This window comes from Wolffia australiana, chromosome 13 (assembly GCF_029677425.1).
Source record: "Wolffia australiana isolate 7733 chromosome 13, ASM2967742v1".
Classification (NCBI taxonomy): Eukaryota; Viridiplantae; Streptophyta; class Magnoliopsida; order Alismatales; family Araceae; genus Wolffia; species Wolffia australiana.
The window spans coordinates 3,674,496-3,693,652 of NC_135847.1; the positions used below are offsets into that span (position 1 = coordinate 3,674,496).

The 19,157-nt window shown below is 38.5% G+C and overlaps 1 protein-coding gene across 1 annotated transcript; it reads left to right on the plus strand.

Moving 5' to 3' along the window:
• Positions 1-10,315: 10,315 nt before the first annotated feature.
• GH9A4 (glycosyl hydrolase 9A4) lies at positions 10,316-15,676 on the plus strand. Its single transcript, XM_078585483.1, has 9 exons — positions 10,316-10,987; positions 11,715-11,927; positions 12,476-12,627; positions 12,711-12,759; positions 12,905-12,982; positions 13,345-13,494; positions 13,612-13,720; positions 14,003-14,166; positions 15,173-15,676. Exons 1-9 carry the CDS (start codon positions 10,778-10,780, stop codon positions 15,494-15,496), a joined length of 1,449 nt encoding a protein of 482 aa, XP_078441609.1. The 5' UTR covers positions 10,316-10,777; the 3' UTR covers positions 15,497-15,676.
• The last annotated feature ends 3,481 nt before the right edge of the window (positions 15,677-19,157 follow it).

The following is a 19,157-nucleotide window of genomic DNA, read 5'->3' on the forward strand; positions in this document are numbered from 1 at the left end:
AAACTCACTCATATTTACTCGGGAGTAAGTTGTGTAGGTCTTATTTACTCGTGAAATGAGAGCCAAAGACTACATATAAAATAATGTGATGGTAGATGGAAATATATGTCGTTGACAAGCCAATGACACATTTTATACCTCTTTTAGGGTTCATTAATAGTTTATATCTGTTACAATGCATGTCTTTCCGTTATGATGAAGTCCACAAATAAATGATTTATTTAAACAAATAGCAATGTTGTCATAATACAAAGATCACTGCTCTTTAAAAAACATGGTGTTGTAATATGAATGTCCATATTTGAAGGATGCTTGCAAAAATCAGCATATGTAGGTACCAAGTCCCACGCATTTGATGATTATGGCTAAGCATTTAAAAATCAGTGTAGAAACACTAAGTACAGATACTGGGTACTCACAATAATTACCACAGATTTTATTTTTTCATTGCAACCAGGAAAATGGTATAAATATATGGGAATTAGACCCGATCAATTTATTTTAATATCATATTTTTTATTGATGTAGTTTCTGGACAACAATATGGAAACATAATCAGAAAATAGGACTGACCAGGTGTTTGATGCAATGGGCACAATAAAATCAAAGACTTATGCAAGTATTGGTTTGCCTCATTCTTTTATATATTCATCTAAGAACAACATATATGGGTTATTCAGTAGCCAACTTTCTAGAAATGGTCACAGTCATGGGGGGTCATTGGCTCCTTCAAGCCATCCTTTTCTAGGGGCATCCACCTTCAAGTTAGTATTTAATACTCCTCCCTTTCTCACTCATTCCATACCTTTATTTAAAATTCAAGGCTCTGCTATTGAAAGAATCGAGGAATTTATGATAGTAAAGTGAGGGTCATCCTCCATTTAAGGTTCAATAAGTCATCCTTTATTTAAAATGACTGTTTCAAGGTAGACAAAAACTGGGTTTTAATATACTAAGATGTTCTTAGAATTCTTGTATCTGTGTCACCTAAAGTGGCTCGCTGATGGCGAATGATGGCTCAGGTTAGAAACATACAGCTTTTCCCCTTACAACTGCCTCTTAATAAATAAGGGGTTCAGCAGTTTCAATTAAAATTTTGGCATGGAGCCTCTTTATAAAAGATGGTTTTCGATCCCTTATAGTGCTACCCAGTCAGCAACTACTATCAGATTGGTTTTACCCATGTTAGCATATCTTTAGCTTATTAACGGCTGGAAAAAGATGAAAGTTGCAAGAAAGTTTGTGCATTTGCCCTGACCATTTGAACTCCTTTAGGAAGGTCCCAGATATATATTAAAACAACTAATTTTAAAAAGTTCTGGTTTAGGACGACCTCCTTGCCAGGACAACATTTTAAAAAGGTCTCTATTTTTTCTTCAATCCCGACCCGTGTGATGCACATCATTTTATGATTATTATTAGTCTTATACTTTTTCTTATTTTTTCTGTTTTCTATAGTAACACAAGAGATTCTTGGCCAATATAGAAATCAATATAGAAACCTGCAAGTAACATAACAGTGGCTATGAGAATGAGGAGATAGATAACTTGGTCTAACTAAACAACTATGAATCATCTCAGTGCAAGGCTCAAATCTGACAATCTAGAAGGCCCATTGAGCTGAAAACTTGAGAATGGTTTCATATTGCTCTCTTGTATCCATCTCTAGGCAAGATCGATATAATGTCTCGCATATCTATAAAATAGCTAGAGTGGGGGGTTTTCAGCACCTATCAAAGCTTCTTGGTCTCCTCACTTCTGAAATCGCGTCCATAGATATGTAGGGAGGCTGATAGGGATAAGCAAATTTACTTAATTCTATCAGTTAAATAACATGTGTGATTCTTCAATACATAATGTTGTTACATCTTTAACATGTCATCACCTCAATTCCACCTTATCGTCACAGTTCGATGTTATGACATATTTTATACCCCATCCCAGTCATGCCCCTTATTCTATTCTCCGGGAAATCATAAACCCTTAATCACTAATTTCCTCACCTTATCTCTTATCTTCTACATCCATCAGAATCCCCTTACATCATTGTATATCTTACTTTCTTATTTCCATTAGACCTATTCTTATTAGCCTACATATTTCTATTATTATTTACCATCACGTCCTCAATAAGCAATTAGTACCACCCCTCTGAGATCACCATCTTAATCGCACCACTCCCTCCTGTCCTAGACATATTCCTCTTTCCACCCAAAACACTTCCTAAATATTGTAAAACCCTTAAGTTTATCCATGTGGGTAAAACCGTCGTTCATCACCTGCTTAGAGCAATTATGTACCGAGTTCTGACTTTTGCTGATTTAACTTTTAATCCACTGCAACCTAGTTTTGACCATAAATTTGTCTCTATCCCTAAGCATGTTTCTGAAGCTCTCTATGGTTTAAAATAGATGTTTTAAACTTATTATGAGAAACCAATTGCCTTATAAAATATCTAAAATTTTGAGCTTAGATTAATTTTTCCTTTATGTGAATTTATGAAGAAATAGGGAACTTTATAGCATACGTGAATCAATGCATGAAATGTTTATATTCCTTGTAATTGAACATTTAAGACATAATATAGTCTTAAAATCATGAAATGGATTTCATTAATTTTAAGATTCAGGCACCAAAGACAGTGTAAATGAAGAATTGCACTTCGACTTTACCTAAGATTTTACATTGATGGATTTTCCAACAGTATTATCTCATGTGCAAAAAAAAGTGCATCAACATGATTGAATGTCAAGATGGAGCGACCCGCTCTCTGCAGAAGAGAAATCAGCTCAATGTGGATGATGGGATAGAGTGCTTGGCCCAGGCAGGGGATTATTAACGAAGAGTTTTCACCTGACTTGTAAACGCATCAGTACAAAAGCATCAGGATTTGATAGTTGATTGTACCTTGTGTCATAATAGGATCATGAAGCACATGAGCAATTTTACACACATTAATCGATGACAGGAAGGTTCCATGCTTGAGTGAATAGTCTCCTAAGTATCTTATTGAATATGACGTGTAGCTTGGCACCCCCACCTGCTTGATATACAATCTATAGATTGGGTTTACTCTATCAGATACACTCAAAATTACGGTTATAATTTATCTTATGGGTTTTCAAGTTTAATAAATAAATATATAAGCATTTAGTCCTATAAATAAATCAAGCTAGTAATTAGTATGAATCTTCTCTCCAGTGGAGGATAACTCATAACTATATATTATTTTATAGTAATAAATATCATGATGTGAGATACCTATAAAAAATGGGACAGTGAGACAAGGAAAATGTGCGTTCAGCGATGATACTTATTAGGAATATTAAGATAACTAATATAAACTGTTCTGGATATGATATAATGATATGATAGATATAACATGAATGGGCGAGATAGAGTGTGAAGTGATGATCAAATGATATAATGATATACGTAATTGAGATGAAACAGTCATGTGTCAGACATGTGGTGTGACAGAAATAATAAAAACATGATGCAATGGTGATGATAATGTGGGTGTAATGTAAAAGTGATGATAAAAATAAATAATCTAAGTTAATATACGTACTACAGAGTTCTTAGTCCAGATCAGACCCCCTTATGTAATGTGTCTCCTCAAACAGCCATCACTCTAAGAAAATCTTGATGGATCATAGAAGCTCTGTCTCTTTCAATTATCCCACAAAAAATGTAAGCAAATTCAATGATCTAGAAAAGAACACCACAAACAAGCTCACTATCAACTCAAATCCAATGCCAACACCCTCCCTTTTCAACTGGATCACTGATATATGTCATTCTCTTTAAAAAATGACATATATGCATGATGCGGCGATGTAGATTGGGATGCAACTTTCGTATTTGTTCTTTTCATGCCGATCTTGTAAAGCCACACAAGCATGACATCTTTCTTAATATTTTAGTTTTTATTAAATTATGTAACATAGTGATATTTCATCAGTCCTCACCCACACAAGTATTATAGTTTTATGTGTTTTTTTTTCCAATGACTTCACGTGATCCTACACCTTACAGGTTAATCCATCGAGTATTTATAAATTACGTGTTACACAAAATGCAGTCATAACGGCCTTTCCACGATGATTAGACACACTAATAATTCTAGATAATTAGTTGCCACTTGGTTGAATCAAATAGACAACATGTTGGCCCCAATAGTATTCATTAATTCTTACTTAATTAAAATATAAGTTAGAATATACAGACATACATATCCCAACTTTTAATGTGAATAAATTTCTTACAACTCATTAAAATATTTTTAACTTAAATAAATTATTTTAAAATAACATTTTCAAAAACTGTTAGAACTATCGGTAATTTTAAAAATAATTTAAATATTCTGTTAAAAATATTGGAGTCTTTTAGGCTTAATAACATTCATTTATACATTTTCAAATGTATAACTCATGTAAACTTCATGGGAATTGACCTTATAGTCCATGTGTTAGTACCATGAGTAATAAATTTATTTATATGATGATATATATAGTTAATTTAAAAGGATAATAAAGGTTATTGGGCAATTGGAGTCATTAAATGGAATGATAAAGGGTAACACGTAATTTTGCATTGTATTTCAAAAGATGTACTTAATGTTCATGGTTTTAATGAAAACTTCAGAGTACTTTTAAATAGGGGAAGTCCCTAAATGAATTTCCTCAAAACTAGAACTGTTCAGATGGCCACCATTCTTCTTCATTCTTCCCTCGGCTCTCTCTTTACTGGTAGCGATGTCAGGATAAAATAACAACTATGCTGAAAACTAATGAGGATTTTCCAAATGAAGGAGGATCTTTGAGACACTACGTATGACCTTGATAGATCTTAGGGATTGAGATATTTCATTGTGAAACAATCTTACATGTTTATTAATGTGATGAGGGAAAAGTGAATGTTTAACAAGTTTTAAGATAAATGTTATACAGGATTGAACTCCATAGCATATTAGTTGTTCTTGGTGATTCAGGAGTATTTAAGAGTCTTTGATAGAATCAAAATTAAAATTAAAATAAATACCCAAGGCATTAAAAAACATAATATAATTGCTAACAGATATTACTTGAGTATCACTGGGAAGCCCTATCATTTCTATTAGCATTAGAATGAGCCTAATTTATGGTAGAAAAATATGCATTTGTTAAGTCGTTTCTGTTAAGTGGTAGAAAATATCAGATAACCACCATGTAAAAAAATCATATATTTTGTTGCAAAGTCTATTGCGTCAGTTTCTAAGGACCCTGAAGGGGTGAATTTATTAACAAATAAGAGCCCTCTAGAAGCATAAATTCCATATGTATCTGACTTTGAGTCATGCCATGTTACATGCTTAGGTAAGTAATACATTTGTTTGCTCATGACATAGTAATTATTACAATTATTACATGAAATTTGTAATTTTTGCATCAATTAATCATGCGTTTACCATATGATTATCTCAATGATCTTTGTTTTTTAAATTAAAGAAGTATTTTAATGCTGAATGCTTTCTGATATTTTATGGAGTTTAGAGACATTCTATCAAGAAAAAGGTCTCCCGTTTCCTAACATGTTTTGATATTAAACAATAAGTTATTTTTAATCCAGACTTCACTTTCACAACATAGATATGATACAAGAACTTCATGGATATATTTAAGGGTTAATTTTTTTTTGTTGTGCTCAACTTTTCCACATGTCACTATCAGAATTATTGGGTGAGAACCGAGGGCTGAGATTTGTCCAAAATTAGGTATGATTAGCGTTACAACAGTTGACATTTTGGCCTTGCAAATCACAATGCTATAATGACCCAATTACGTTAGGCATTCCAGTCTTCTAATTGGCAACAACACATGCCAGCAGCAAATATATGCAATAGATGCATCCAAAAAAATTGTGGACTGGAAAATTCAGCTTCTTAAATGAAACCGAATGGAACAATGAATAAAAATATGTGCCACTAGTTTAATATTGAGAACTTATAATTCAATCATCTAGAATCTGACAGGCTGAAAATGCAGATGCATGTGCCAAATTGGGGAAGTCAATAACAGAAAAATGAGAAATATCTCACAGAACCTGGGAGGAAATCAAATTGGTAGTTGAAATGTATAAAGCATGGGAAAGTCTTTGGCAAACCAGAAGATTCTTTTAAACATTGGAGGTCCAATTATTACACTTGAGAGTGTATGATATGCGACGGCCAGATAGTTTTGCACTAAATGTTTGGGAGTAGCTTTCTCCGCTTTCTTTTGAACTATTAAAACAACTCTCTGTCCATTTAAAACCCACCTTAGAATTTATCATACATCGATATCTTGAGTAATAGAAGTTGATTTTCAGTGATCCATTATGTTTTTTTTTTGTGTCCATGATTGATTAAATAGTAAATGCCAATGAGAAGTGGTAGGGCTCTCCCACTGTCAAGTTATCATAATCTTGGAAGAATACAAGGATTGATCAAAGTACCCAGCAGTTATCTTATCCTATTCATCTCAAAATCCACATCCATGTTCACATTTAAATAATATGACCCCATCATCATTTATTGTGCACCATTAGAAAATAATGTTATGAATTAGTTATGAAGGCAAATTGCGTAATAATTTTTGATGTTGTTGAAATTTTTAATTTTCCAAAAATCAATGAAATTTGATAAAAGGCGTAAACTTACTCACAATTGTAGTTGGAGTAAAGTCATCTTCATAGGGACTAGACTTCAGAAGTGTATTTAATAATTGAGTTATACTAAAAAAGAAATAATAATAATAAGGGTAGTAAGTATAGTAATTGATAAGTGATAAATCAATAGAAAGGTACTAAAAAGAGTTCATTAAGGCACATTTTATTCAGATTTCATATTAAATTCTAATTTGGAGCATGTGCATTTAGTGAAATATCATGTTAGAACTCTTCACATATATTCGTCTTTTTAAATATCATAGAAGTATAGTTTTGTACTTAATGTGTCCCACTTGGCCAATCAGCCAAGTGGGCTAAATCTAATATCTTCTTTGGGATAATTTTGGACCTTTTTCAGGACTAGGAAAATTTATCTGATTCAAGCACCAAAGGGTTTTCATGAACTCAAGGGAGAGTTCATTGGGCTAATGGGCCTCCCTCTTGAGAGAATACCCAAAAACGGGCTCCAAGAGACCCTTTAAAAGGGTTCAGATCTTCTAGAAGGGGCGGTAATGGGCCTATGAGCTTGGCCCAAATTGAATCATTATCTAAAGCAGGTCTAAAAATGCTTTAGAGAGTCCTTTGCAAAAAGTATCCTGAATTTTCATTTGGAATTTTAATGAAAGAGTGAGAATATTCCTTTCTTGCTCTCTGTCTTTCTAGAGTGTGAGCTGACAAGGCCTGGGTGGGAGAGATAAACCCTTCTCTCTCTACTCCTTCTCCCAAGAAGTCCTCCTCTCTCTCACTCTCTTTCTAAATTGGAGATGCTAAAGGATCCCAGAAGTGGGAAGCGTCCAGGGCTTGTGGAGGTGGAACGAGGGGCGTACCAGCCAGGTAAGCCAACTATTTCTTTCTGTACCCACTCCTTATTGACTAATATTGATTTCTTGTGGTATAAATAAAGAGTAGTGGTTCATTCTCTGTCCATACCACCTGCCCCATGGGAATTGGGTGGTCTTGACCCAATAACACACCCAATTCCATATTCAATATTTGGCAGATCCCACGTGTGAGGAGGAACAACATCTTGGAATTTTGAATAATCTTGATTTCGTGTGGTAAAAATCAAGATTAGGGGTTCTGTCTAGACCTCCTGCCCTATGGGAATTCAGTGTTCTTGGCCCAAGAACACACCCAATTCCATTCACAACACTAGGATAATTCAAGAAAAGTGGGGTGAACTTGAATCTTCCAAATATTGGTCAAAATTCATTTTACCAAAATTTGTTCAAGAAGCAATTATTTTCTTCTGAATATTTTCCTGGTTTAAATCTGACAAATTAAATAAGGAAAAAAATATAAAAATTTTCGTAAAATCACTAAAACATATTCTGAACATACCAAAATTTTCTTACACTCGTTAAAAAGCATTTCAATGGAGAAAGTCATAATTCACTATCTTTTGCACTCCATTTTGTCAAACTAAAATTGAATATAGTTCCTAGAATTCTTATACACCTTTTTTTAGCTTAAATCCACACAGATTTGGTACATTACTCTCTGTGTTTCAACCCTCACCCCTAATAGTGAGGAATATAAATCTATTGCTTAATCATGGGAACTTCTCACTCGACCTAGGTTAGTGATATTTCGTAGAATTAACCTAGACCCCAAATTCGTAGATTATCAATATTAAGTGTATGAAAGATTGGATACGGATAGAATATTAGATATGAATTATATTTCTTCTAGATATTAAAGGTAATAAGAAATATGATGTTGAGATAAATTAGTATTGTTAGAGTTGAAGATGATATTAATACAGGTAGTTAAGAAGTAGATTAGACCACTAAGATAGATATATTACTAAGATACTATTGATAGGAGTAAATGATATTTATTTAACTAATAGGAAATAATAATAATACTAATCTATATCCTAACTAAAATTAGTTAGGATATATATTAGAATATAGATATCTACAGATAGATTGATATGAAAAGAGCTAAATAGAATGATAGCAGTGATAATATATTTTATGTAGCTTTATAGGGGTTTAATTAAGTATATAGAGATAGTGGTTGGAGAGAATAAAGAGGTTGCTAAAAGGTAATTAGGGAGTATATATATATTTATAAAGTCACTTATAGCAGTAGAATCTGATTTTTATAGGTACAATATTAACTATAAAATCGAGATATCTATTTCATATGTTTTTAATGTTTTTTAATCATTTTTATACTCACATTTCTGGAGTTAATAGGAAGTTCTGTCGAACACCCTTGAGGTATTAGAAAAAAATGGTCCAAAGGAGATCGAATTCAGATATATGAATACTTGTGTATAATATTTGTATGTTTTTTATAAAGCAACAACTGAAATTAAGATGGTAGTTCTGTCCAACACTCGAGAGGTGTTCGATATGTATGTATTTTTATATGTTGTTATAAGATTTTTAAAAGAAATATGTGTATAACTTGAAGAGTATTCCTCAAGCATACAAAGTGTTCAACAGAATCCCGAAACAAAACTGCATTATGGGCTTTGATTGATGACTAAAATAGCGTAATTTTAGTATATGTAAATCCTATACTCTATTGCACAAGAATCAAACCAGAAAATCACCAGATTGACTCTGATTCCAAGAGCGAGTGTAGTCGCACCGGTCACCGCCACCTAGCTTCGGTGTGATATCTCCCTCGCTCTTCTCCTCCGTCCTAGCAGAAATCTGAGCTCTTCTAACTCTTCCCTGAAGCCTCCTTGGCATAGATCTGGCACAGACCCGCCCAGGCTGTCACGACACCTCCACAAGCTTCCAACTTCAAGAGGGACCTCCATTGGCTGTCTTTGTCCCTACAACGAGAGATGGTGCAAATAGATCACTCAAACTCCCTTTAAGGGGTTAAAAGTGTTCTTCTCAAACTGTCAAGGGATCAAGCTTGATCCAACGGCCCTCCAAGGACCGTGGGATCGGCCCTTGGTCCCCTTATCAGCGGCCTATGGCGGTCCCCTTATCAGCGGCCTATGGCCTTGTATATGAATACAAGGATGATGAATTCAGGGCAAAGAAAGACTGTATTGCCCGCCAGCCATTCAATCTTCCTTCAAAATGGGTCTACAGCTGCGATTAAATCACAGTTGTGGACCGATCCCTAATCGGTGTACCACTTCGTTTATGTCAATTTGCCACGTCAGCCTCCCTGTAAGCATTCAACCATTCTGATTTGCTACTTCTTGTGGTCCCCAGACCACGTTAGTTGTCTTTGTCAATCAGACAGCCTGAAAAACAGAAAATACTATTAGATAAAATTGGGTAGATCTCATCATCTGATATTCTTTAAGAAGATCGGATGGCTGAGATTGTGTCCATTTATTTTAAAATCACCTGAAATGATGCGGGCTTCGAGCCAAGTTGGCTCGAAGCCACGTCACAATTTCTTATGTGTTTTTTAAGATCGTGGTCTGCTGGGCCACGATCATTTTGTTGCTTATCACCCCATCCCGATGCGGATATAAAAACAACAGCACATTTGTTATCCCATATTGGAGAAATAAAAAATATCTACTGCTGTATATATTCTTTGTGCAATCTAATATTATGAATTAAATACAATAGCACATTTTTTATCGCACATGAATCCATGTTTAACCTTATACTATGCCTGATGTTGGGTCTTTAATCCTTTGTGGGCTAGTCGGGGCTACTTGTACTTTGATAGTACCATTAATTGATAAAAAGTTCTGGTGAAAGTTTTGAAATGCAACTTTTCATTTAGTTATACATAGAGGATTTACTACACTGAATGTCATGGCCGCCCCTTACGCATTGTTCTGTTTTCACCTTAACTCCAGACACGTCTAACCTTGTTAAAAATAGGTGCCAGCCCGCAGCATCCTCCAAAATTGGAGAATGTTGTTTTACTAAATTGAGACGGCGCATCGCTAAGTTCCAATCAGCATTTGCCAAGGGGATATTAGTCAACAGGCTCCAATCCAAGCCACTGGGCCCAAACGTCATCCCCACATAAATACTCCGTTTTGGAAAGCTCATTCTGCCCCGGCCATTCAGAATTTCTTCCAAAATTTACTTAACTTTGGCTGCTTTTCCTTGTGGGCAACCTGCCCTTGTGTTGATCTCCGGCGGGTCCCATGAGGATTCTCAGTCGCTGGCTGGCCTGTTTGTTCCTTGCCTGGGTCACCATCTCTGATGGTTTCCTGGCCTCAGGCAACTACAATTATAGAGAGGTTCTTGGTAAGTCCCTCATGTTCTTGGAGGCTCAGCGGTCAGGCAGGCTTCCAAGTGCTTCAAGGATCCGATGGAGGGGAGATTCTGGCCTCAACGATGGGCAGCTTGCAAATGTATTCTTTCCCAACTTAATTATCCTTATTCCGTTCTCAGCCTCCCCGTTTTTATCATTGTTCTTATGATCTGCTTCATCTTTCACATGAAATTAACGGAACGTAAATCTTTATGATCTTAGCCAGCATCATTGGCACCATCCTCATAATTATGATGATTCACGATTTCTTTTCCTCATCCTCGTTGCCATGGACATCAGACCATTATTATGATGAGGACCTGCGAAATGTATACGATATTTATAATTGTATGATAACCGTGATTAACATCGCAGTACCATTTTTACCTTCTCCTCGTTATCGTTTTTCTTCGTTCTCATATGGTTTTTCCTTGAGCACCTATTATTATTATCCTCGACATGTATATCACATAATTTTAAGGATGAGGCCCAGGACATGGACAACATTTAAATGACCTCCGCGATGATCATGATTAAGTTCCCACCACCTCTTCTCCTTCCCATTATTGTTTTTATTTCTCGTCGTATTTTTCTTGTTTGATGACATCTTATGATGTTCATCATCATCAACATTGGAATTAAGGCAATGGTGATCATTAATACAATGATCGTCATGCCAGCATTATCATCAATTTAAGAGTGACCAGATCAGTGACCCAGATTGGATCGCACGGTATATATTTCTCATCATCATCATTAGTATCATCGTCATCGTCATGTCAGCATACTTTTCTTTTCTTCTCTTAAAATCTGTTTTCTTAAAACAGGTGGATCTGGTTGGAGGCTACTACGACGCTGGGGACAACGTAAAGTACGGCCTGCCGATGGCGTTCACCGTGACCACCCTGGCATGGGGAACTCTCTTCTACAGATCGGAGCTAGAGTCAGCTGGAGAGCTCCAAAACGCTCTGGACGCCATCCGCTGGGGCACCGACTACTTTCTCAAAGCCAGCACCAGGCGAAACAGGCTCTGGGTCCAAGTAAATACTCCAAATCCTTTCCCTCACGAAAATCCTAAACCCCGTCCTACCCAAATAACTAGTAAGATCAACCATCAAACAGACCTAACTAAAAATGTTATACTTCTGCGTATAGTAAACTGATAAAGCGCGTATCTTTTCAGAACTGTCGAAACCTAGTATTTTTTTCAATACTCTTGCAACATATGTTTTCTAATAGCTGCCAAAAGAGTCCGGTGGATCATCAATAATTGATGGTTTAAGGTATCACTCCACGGGTCCATTTCATAGTTCTATGACCACAATGAACTCCGACTTCCAGCATCTCTCCCAATTATGTTCCAGTCCTTTTTCATCTTTTTGAACACTTGCTTCCTCGTCTTTCATAAAAAAAGAAACGGTGTATGTACCGTAAGGCTGACCAGTGAACGTTACAAACGATTAATTACTTTGAATTCATTCCGATCTACCCTCAAAGGGAACACCAAATGTAGTCCGGATAGTAAAATACAAATAAACAAAGTTCATTTTACCCAGTGACATCCATTCACTAAATATCAATGGTGAAGGTGGGTGACCCAGTGGCGGATCATCAGTGCTGGGTCCGGCCAGAGAACATGGCCACGCCAAGAACGTTGTACAAAATCGATGAAGGGTCGCCTGGTACGGAAATAGCCGCGGAAACCGCTGCCGCCATGGCCGCCGCCTCGATCGTATTCAGGTATTAGAAGCATTACGGTTTTTTCTTGTGATTTTGTAGTAGGGTTTTCAGCAAATAAAAGACCCTGATACTTCTAATTTCAGGGGCTCCGATCATGCCTACTCTCGCCGTCTCCTCAACAAGGCCAAGCTGGTGCGAGAGATGCTTTTCTTTTATTTTTAATTTTTAATTTTTTTCTTTCTAAAGTGATGAGACTGATCTGATTTTATACGGCTTCATGGATGAAGATGATGGCGAAGCAGAAGCTAACCGTTTCACCGTCTTCTTTTCCTTGTAGTTGTTCGAATTCGCAAACACTCATCGGGGAACTTATGATGGAGAGTGTCCATTCTACTGCTCTTACTCGGGATACAATGTATCTCTCTTGTTCTTCTTTTCCACCGCCTCGTTTTTCTCCTTTTTGAACATACCAAAGATCTCTAACTCTTATCTTACATTCTCTTCGAAGCTCTCTCAAGCTCTTATATTCCCTTCTCTCTCTCTTCGTAGCTCTTATCTTTCATTCTATTTCTCTCACCCTCTCACTCTCTCTCTCTCTCTCACTCACCCCTCTCTCTCTCTCTCTCTCTCTCTCTCTCTCACTCGCTCTGTGTCTCTCTCTCTCGGACTATTTTCTTCGCCCCACTCGAAATCTCTCCTATTTTTCTACTTCTTTGTAACTCTAGCGCTCCTCACTCTCTCTCACGGCTCTTTGTCACCCTATTGCTGTCTTCGTAGGATGAGCTCTTATGGGCAGCCACGTGGCTTTACGCTGCCACCAAAAAAGCCCCTTACCGCAAGTTCATCACCGAAGAATCCATCAGCGCAAGCGTAGCGGAGTTCAGCTGGGACCTTAAGTACGCCGGCGTCCAAGTTTTGCTCTCCGGCGTATGAACCTATGATTGTCGCTCCCTTTCATTTTCTACCTCTCATTCTTTCTTTATCTTCATCTATCCATTTCTCTACTTTTTATTTTTTAATGCAAATTGTTGATAAATTTTGCAGCTTCTCTTCTCGGGAGAGAAGGGCTTTGAAAACTTCAAGACGCAGGCAGATAACTTCGTCTGTGCAGTATTGCCAGAGAGCCCCTACAAGCAGGTCTATATTTCTCCAGGTACGATATGGTTTCAGGCACATGATCTCCTCTTTCAAGCATTTCAAACAAATATAACTCCTACCTTGGTAATCGTATTTTTACTCCTCCATTTATCAACAGACTTTCCGTCTTACTCTTGCAAAGAAATTGTGTCCTATGGAAAGAAACTTATTATTATGATCATCGATATTACTATTCTTATTATTCTTCTTTGTCCTCCTGCTCCTGTTTTCTCCTTCTGCCAATTATTTTTCTACTTCATGGGAGCTTTTTCCAACAATCTTCTTTTGTTCTGCCCAGGAGGCGTGATCCATCTTCGCGACGGAGCGAACACGCAGTATGTGACTAGCACGGCCTTTCTACTTAGTATTTATAGCGATATGCTCGTTCGCCATCAACAAACAGTATCTTGCGGCTCCGTCAACTTCCCCCCCAGCCGCCTAATGTCATTTGCCAAGCAACAGGTCTTCACCTCTCTCTCTCTCACCAATTCTCTTTCTCTTACGAGTTATCCATCATTTACCAATTCACTCTCTTCCTCCAGTTCTCTCTCTCACAGTAGTGATCTCTCTTTTTCTATACGTATGTATAATTACATAAATCTGTCAGTCCATCCTTTTTGTCTGCTAATCAATTTTTCTATTTATCTTTGTATACGTTTATTTATGTATTTATTTCAGTGTCTGTCTTTATGTCTGTATATCTTTCTATCTGTATGCGCATCACTCTATGTATCTATTTATCTATCTAAATGTCTACATATCTCTCTCTGTTTGTCTCTCTGTCTGTCTACCCTTCTGTATATCTAACTGTTTGTTAGTCTGTGTTTCTGTCTGTCTATCTGTCTACCCATCTATATCTAAGTGTTTGTAAGTATGTCTTTCAGTCTGTTTGTCTGTCTGTCTGCATGTTTGTCTATCCATCTGTATCTAACTGTTTGTAAGTCTGTCTGTCTGTGAGTTTCTCTTTCTGTTCGTTCTGTCTACAGACCTAATTGTTTGTAATTTCATCTGTACGTGTACCCATGTCTATATATCGAAATGTTTGTTACTCAGTCTGACTGTGTACCCATCTGTCTATATATCTATCATTTTGTATGCATGTCTGTCATTTGTCTTTCTGCCTATCATTGTACCCATCTGTCAATATATCTAACCGTTTGTAAGTCTAACTGTCTTTCATGTGTTTGTCTGTCCATCGGTGTATCGGTCGTCTGTACATGTGCCTATACATATCTTTTTTTGTCTTTGTAGCTATCTGTGTATCTACGTATCGGTTGTATGTATAGGTGCCAATAGATATCGCTTTCTTTCTGTCTATCAATCTATCTATCTTCCATGTATTTATTTGAGTATGTCTGTCTTCAGTCTACATATTAATACACCAATGTTTCCGTCTAAACATCTCATTGAATTGAATTTAATTTATTTGAATACACGTGAATAACCATACGACTGTGTTGTTCTGCAGATGGATTATTTGCTGGGAAGCAACCCCCAGGGGAGATCCTACATGGTAGGCTTTGGGCAATCCCCACCAACACAGGCTCATCACCGCGGCTCTTCAGTGCCGGTGACGGAGGCAAGCGCGTATGTAGGCTGCGCCGCCAGCTTCTCAACCTGGTTTGCCCGGGCCGGGCCCAATCCCAACGAGCTTTCCGGCGCTATCGTCGGCGGTCCAGACCGCAACGATAACTTCGACGATCTCCGCTGGGACTCGTCCAAGCTTGAGCCAGCAACCTACATAAACTCTGCTGCCGTTGCCGTCCTCGCCAACCTTGGTGCACACTCCTAACTTGACCGAGATGGTGCGAAAGACAGAAAGAAAGAGAGAGGCAAATCTGTCTTCCACCGTCGCTGTTTATAAACCACGTGTAGATATGGGAAAATACCCATCCGTGGCGATCATATGAACAAATGTAAAAAAGGGTATTGACTAATTGTCTGATTAATGGGTTCTTCTATTGCGTTAAAATCGTGAGTAATTGGCGGAACTCCTTGATCAACTACATGTAGACTCTCCCACAGGAACAATCTGTAATTAATGTTTAAGCTGTATGGATTTCCTATCTAATTAATACGTTCTAAGGTGTTAAGATCATTATTACTTCGGTACACTTGTGACTTATTCAAGTAAGATAGAGAGAGAGAGCGGTAACTCGGTCTTTCACCTTCACTGTCTATAAACTACGTATAGAGTATCATCCCTGAGTCGAATTAAGTTAGTTCTTAAGAAGCATTGATCACCCCCCCAATTTTTTGGTTCCGCGGTGTAAAAATCAAGATTATTTTGGACATTAGTACTTGAGGGATACAATGGAAAACATATTGTTATCAATGGGGAATTGGGCGTTTGATGTGGTTCATTGAACGTTCCATCTGATCGAGCATTTGATAGATCGAACACAAACCTCGATCACTCCGGTCAGAAAAGGATTAAGACTCGATCTAACTAAATGAGTTGGATTCGAATAAGCTCAACCGTCCTATTTCTAACGCATAAGATTCAACTGTTCCAAAGTATTAAAACGATCAAGAGAATTAGAGGGATAACGAACAGGAGATAGAGCTAGCGAGCGAGAGAGAGAACACAGAGGGAGATAAGGAGAGATGGAGAGAACGAGAGGCTTCGAGAGAGAGAGAGAGAGGAGCGAGAGAGAACAAGCAAGAGAGCGAGAGGTCCAGCGAGAGACAAGAACGAGAGACAGAGAGATAAAAAGATAGACACAGAGAGAGAGAGAGTAGACATGATCCAAACCGTGCGAGTCAATCACGCGAAAATTCGCCGTTGTGCGGATTTTTAGTGTGACTGCCTCCTCCTCCTCTAGCCCGCGCCCCCTCCTGCCTCCCCCTCCGGCTTCCCCCTCTAGCCCGCTCCGGCCATCCCCGCCCCCGTGCCCTCCCCTGCCCCGCCGCACCCCCCCATCCGCCGCGCCACCCTCCCCCCCTCCCCTCCCCTGCCCCGCCGCGCCCTGCCCGCCCCGCCGCGCCTCCCCCCCCACCCCTCCGGTCGCGCCCACGCCCCCTTCGGCCCTTCCCTCCGCCCGCCCCCCCTCTAGCCCGCGCCCCCTCCAGCCATCCCGGCCGCCTCCATCCCCTCCGCTAGCCGTCCCCTCTCTCCAGCGTAATAGCAAGAAAAGAAAAGAAAAGAAAGAAAAGAAAAGGTAATAGCAAGAAAAGTAAACTGATAAAGCGCGCCCTCCCCCACCGCCGCCACCCCTCGTCGCCGCCCGCCCTCCTCCCCGCCGCCCTTCACCTCCCGTCCTCCTCCCCGGCCGCCTCTCTCTCTCTGCCACACCCCTGGCCCCCTTCTCTTCACCCTCCTCCGCCCGCGATACCCCGTCCACCCCCCGCCGCATTCGCCGCCCTCGCCGGCACCAGTCTTCTCCAGCGACGCCGTCTGGGCGACGCGGCGGCACCGCCCTGGCCCATCGTCCGACGGTGCCGCGTCGTATTATTTTTAATTATTAATTATTAATAATTAAACATAGTAATTATACCACTTATATTAAGAATTAAATATAGTTATTTTATTTTCCAAATCGCATTTAAATTTTTTATTAAATCCTTCTAAATGTGCGAATTTAGTGCGCCGTGCAGTGCGCTTTTCCGCACAAAAGCGCACCGCACACCGCGCAGGGCATTTTGTGCGTACGAAAATTCACACACTCGGTGCGAATTTTCGCAGCGCACCGCACCGCACGACCATCTCTAAGAGAGAGAGAGTGAGCGAGAGAGAACGAGCAAGAGACCGAGAGATACACAACGACTGAGAGAGAGACAGAAGGCGATAAAAAGACAGACAGAGAGAGAGAACGAGCAAGAGAGCAAGAGGCCGATAAAGAGACAACGAACGAGAGAGAGAGAGAGACAGAGAGAGAACGAGCATGAGGCAAGAGAGAGAAAACGAACCACAGAGAACGAAAGAGATAGAGAGACAAAGAGAGATACAACAAACGACAGAGAGTGAAAGAGATAGAGAGACAGAGAGAGAGAGACAACAAACGACAGAGAGTGAAATAGATAGAGAGATAGAGAGTGAGACAACAAACGATAGAGAGAGAAAGAGATAGAGACAGAGAGGGAGAGAACGAAAGAGAGCGCAACAGAGAAAGCTGGTTATCAAAGAAAAAGAGCTCGAATCAGAATTTGCTTAAAAATTATCCAGATTTGTCATTCAAAAAAGATGCTTTAGCGAGAAAGTTATAGGAGAAGTTGTCGCCAAACTTCTTCAAGCAGTTCTAGCAAAGTTCAATTCCATTGTCTTGTCCATAGAGCAATTTGGAGACATGGACTCCATGACTCTTGAAGAAGCAGTTGGGCCTCTGAAGATGCATGAAGATAAGCTACATAATAGAGAATTACTCAAGGAAGAGCAGGCTCTGTATTCTTCTGCTTGATGGAAATATATGTGGTCGGAAAGACACTCACGCATTCCATATATCGTTCCATATTCATTAATTGAACATATTCTTCATAATAAATTAAATGACTACATGATGTGACATAGTGAATTATGTTGAGATCGCAATACGGAGATCACTATTCTTTATGCATGCGTTCTAAATATTCCTATTCAAAATATACGTGAAAAGTACATCGAAGTATCCAGATTGAATAGCATTATGTAGCCTCACTCATATAATAAGTATGGCCAGTCTCGTAGTCATTATTGTTGAGACACCACAGATAGATAGTGGGTGCTCTTTAGTGAAAATAGTTCACTGAATTAATCATTACAAATCCCTGAATAGTATTATACCGAACTGTCAATCAGGTTGATTTACGTTATCACTGTGTAAGTTGTCCTTATTCTTGAGACACCAAAGATGTGTTGTGAATGGACAATTGTACTTTGAATATGACCTGCGTGTCCCTAATCATGGGATTCTAAATAGTCCTAGTTTGGTTGCATCAAGAAGTTGACGAAGACGATTGAGTAGTCAAGATGGGATCGTACACCTTCGTTATAAGAGGTTATAGTGCAAGGAAGACGATGTGATGAAGTCCATTGCCAAGGTAGTGAAATATCAGAGAAGAGTTATTTGATGATTTCCTAACGCATCTTTACTAACTCGGATGACCGATTAGGGTTTGACGGCTAACCATATCTTAAGTTGTCCTAGGAGTGTCAAGTTGATGAGGGACTATAGGTACACGATAACTGATGACAAACACGTTCTCTAAGTGAGTCAATACACACTCCTTTGTATCTTGTAGAGCACGAAGTGTAGCTTGGCACCCCACTTGTTGGAGACACAACCTATTGATTGGGTTAAATCGATACGACACTAATTAATCTATATGATGATATAGGTAATTAATTTAGAAGACCAATAAATATTATTGAGTTGTCTGAGTCGTTGACAAGACTGATACATGGACCTAGAGGGTCATAAGCAAATGGTCTTTTGGACGTCGGAAGAGTTACTTAAGTTTTGGAGATTTTATGAAAA

Coding starts and splice junctions, on each gene's coding strand:
- GH9A4 (XM_078585483.1), top strand. CDS start 10,778: ATGAGGATTCTCAGTCGCTGGCTGGCCTGTTTGTTCCTTGCCTGGGTC. Junction 12,628..12,710: donor GCCGCCTCGATCGTATTCAG/GTATTAGAAGCA, acceptor TTCTAATTTCAG/GGGCTCCGATCATGCCTACT. Junction 12,760..12,904: donor TCCTCAACAAGGCCAAGCTG/GTGCGAGAGATG, acceptor TTTTCCTTGTAG/TTGTTCGAATTCGCAAACAC.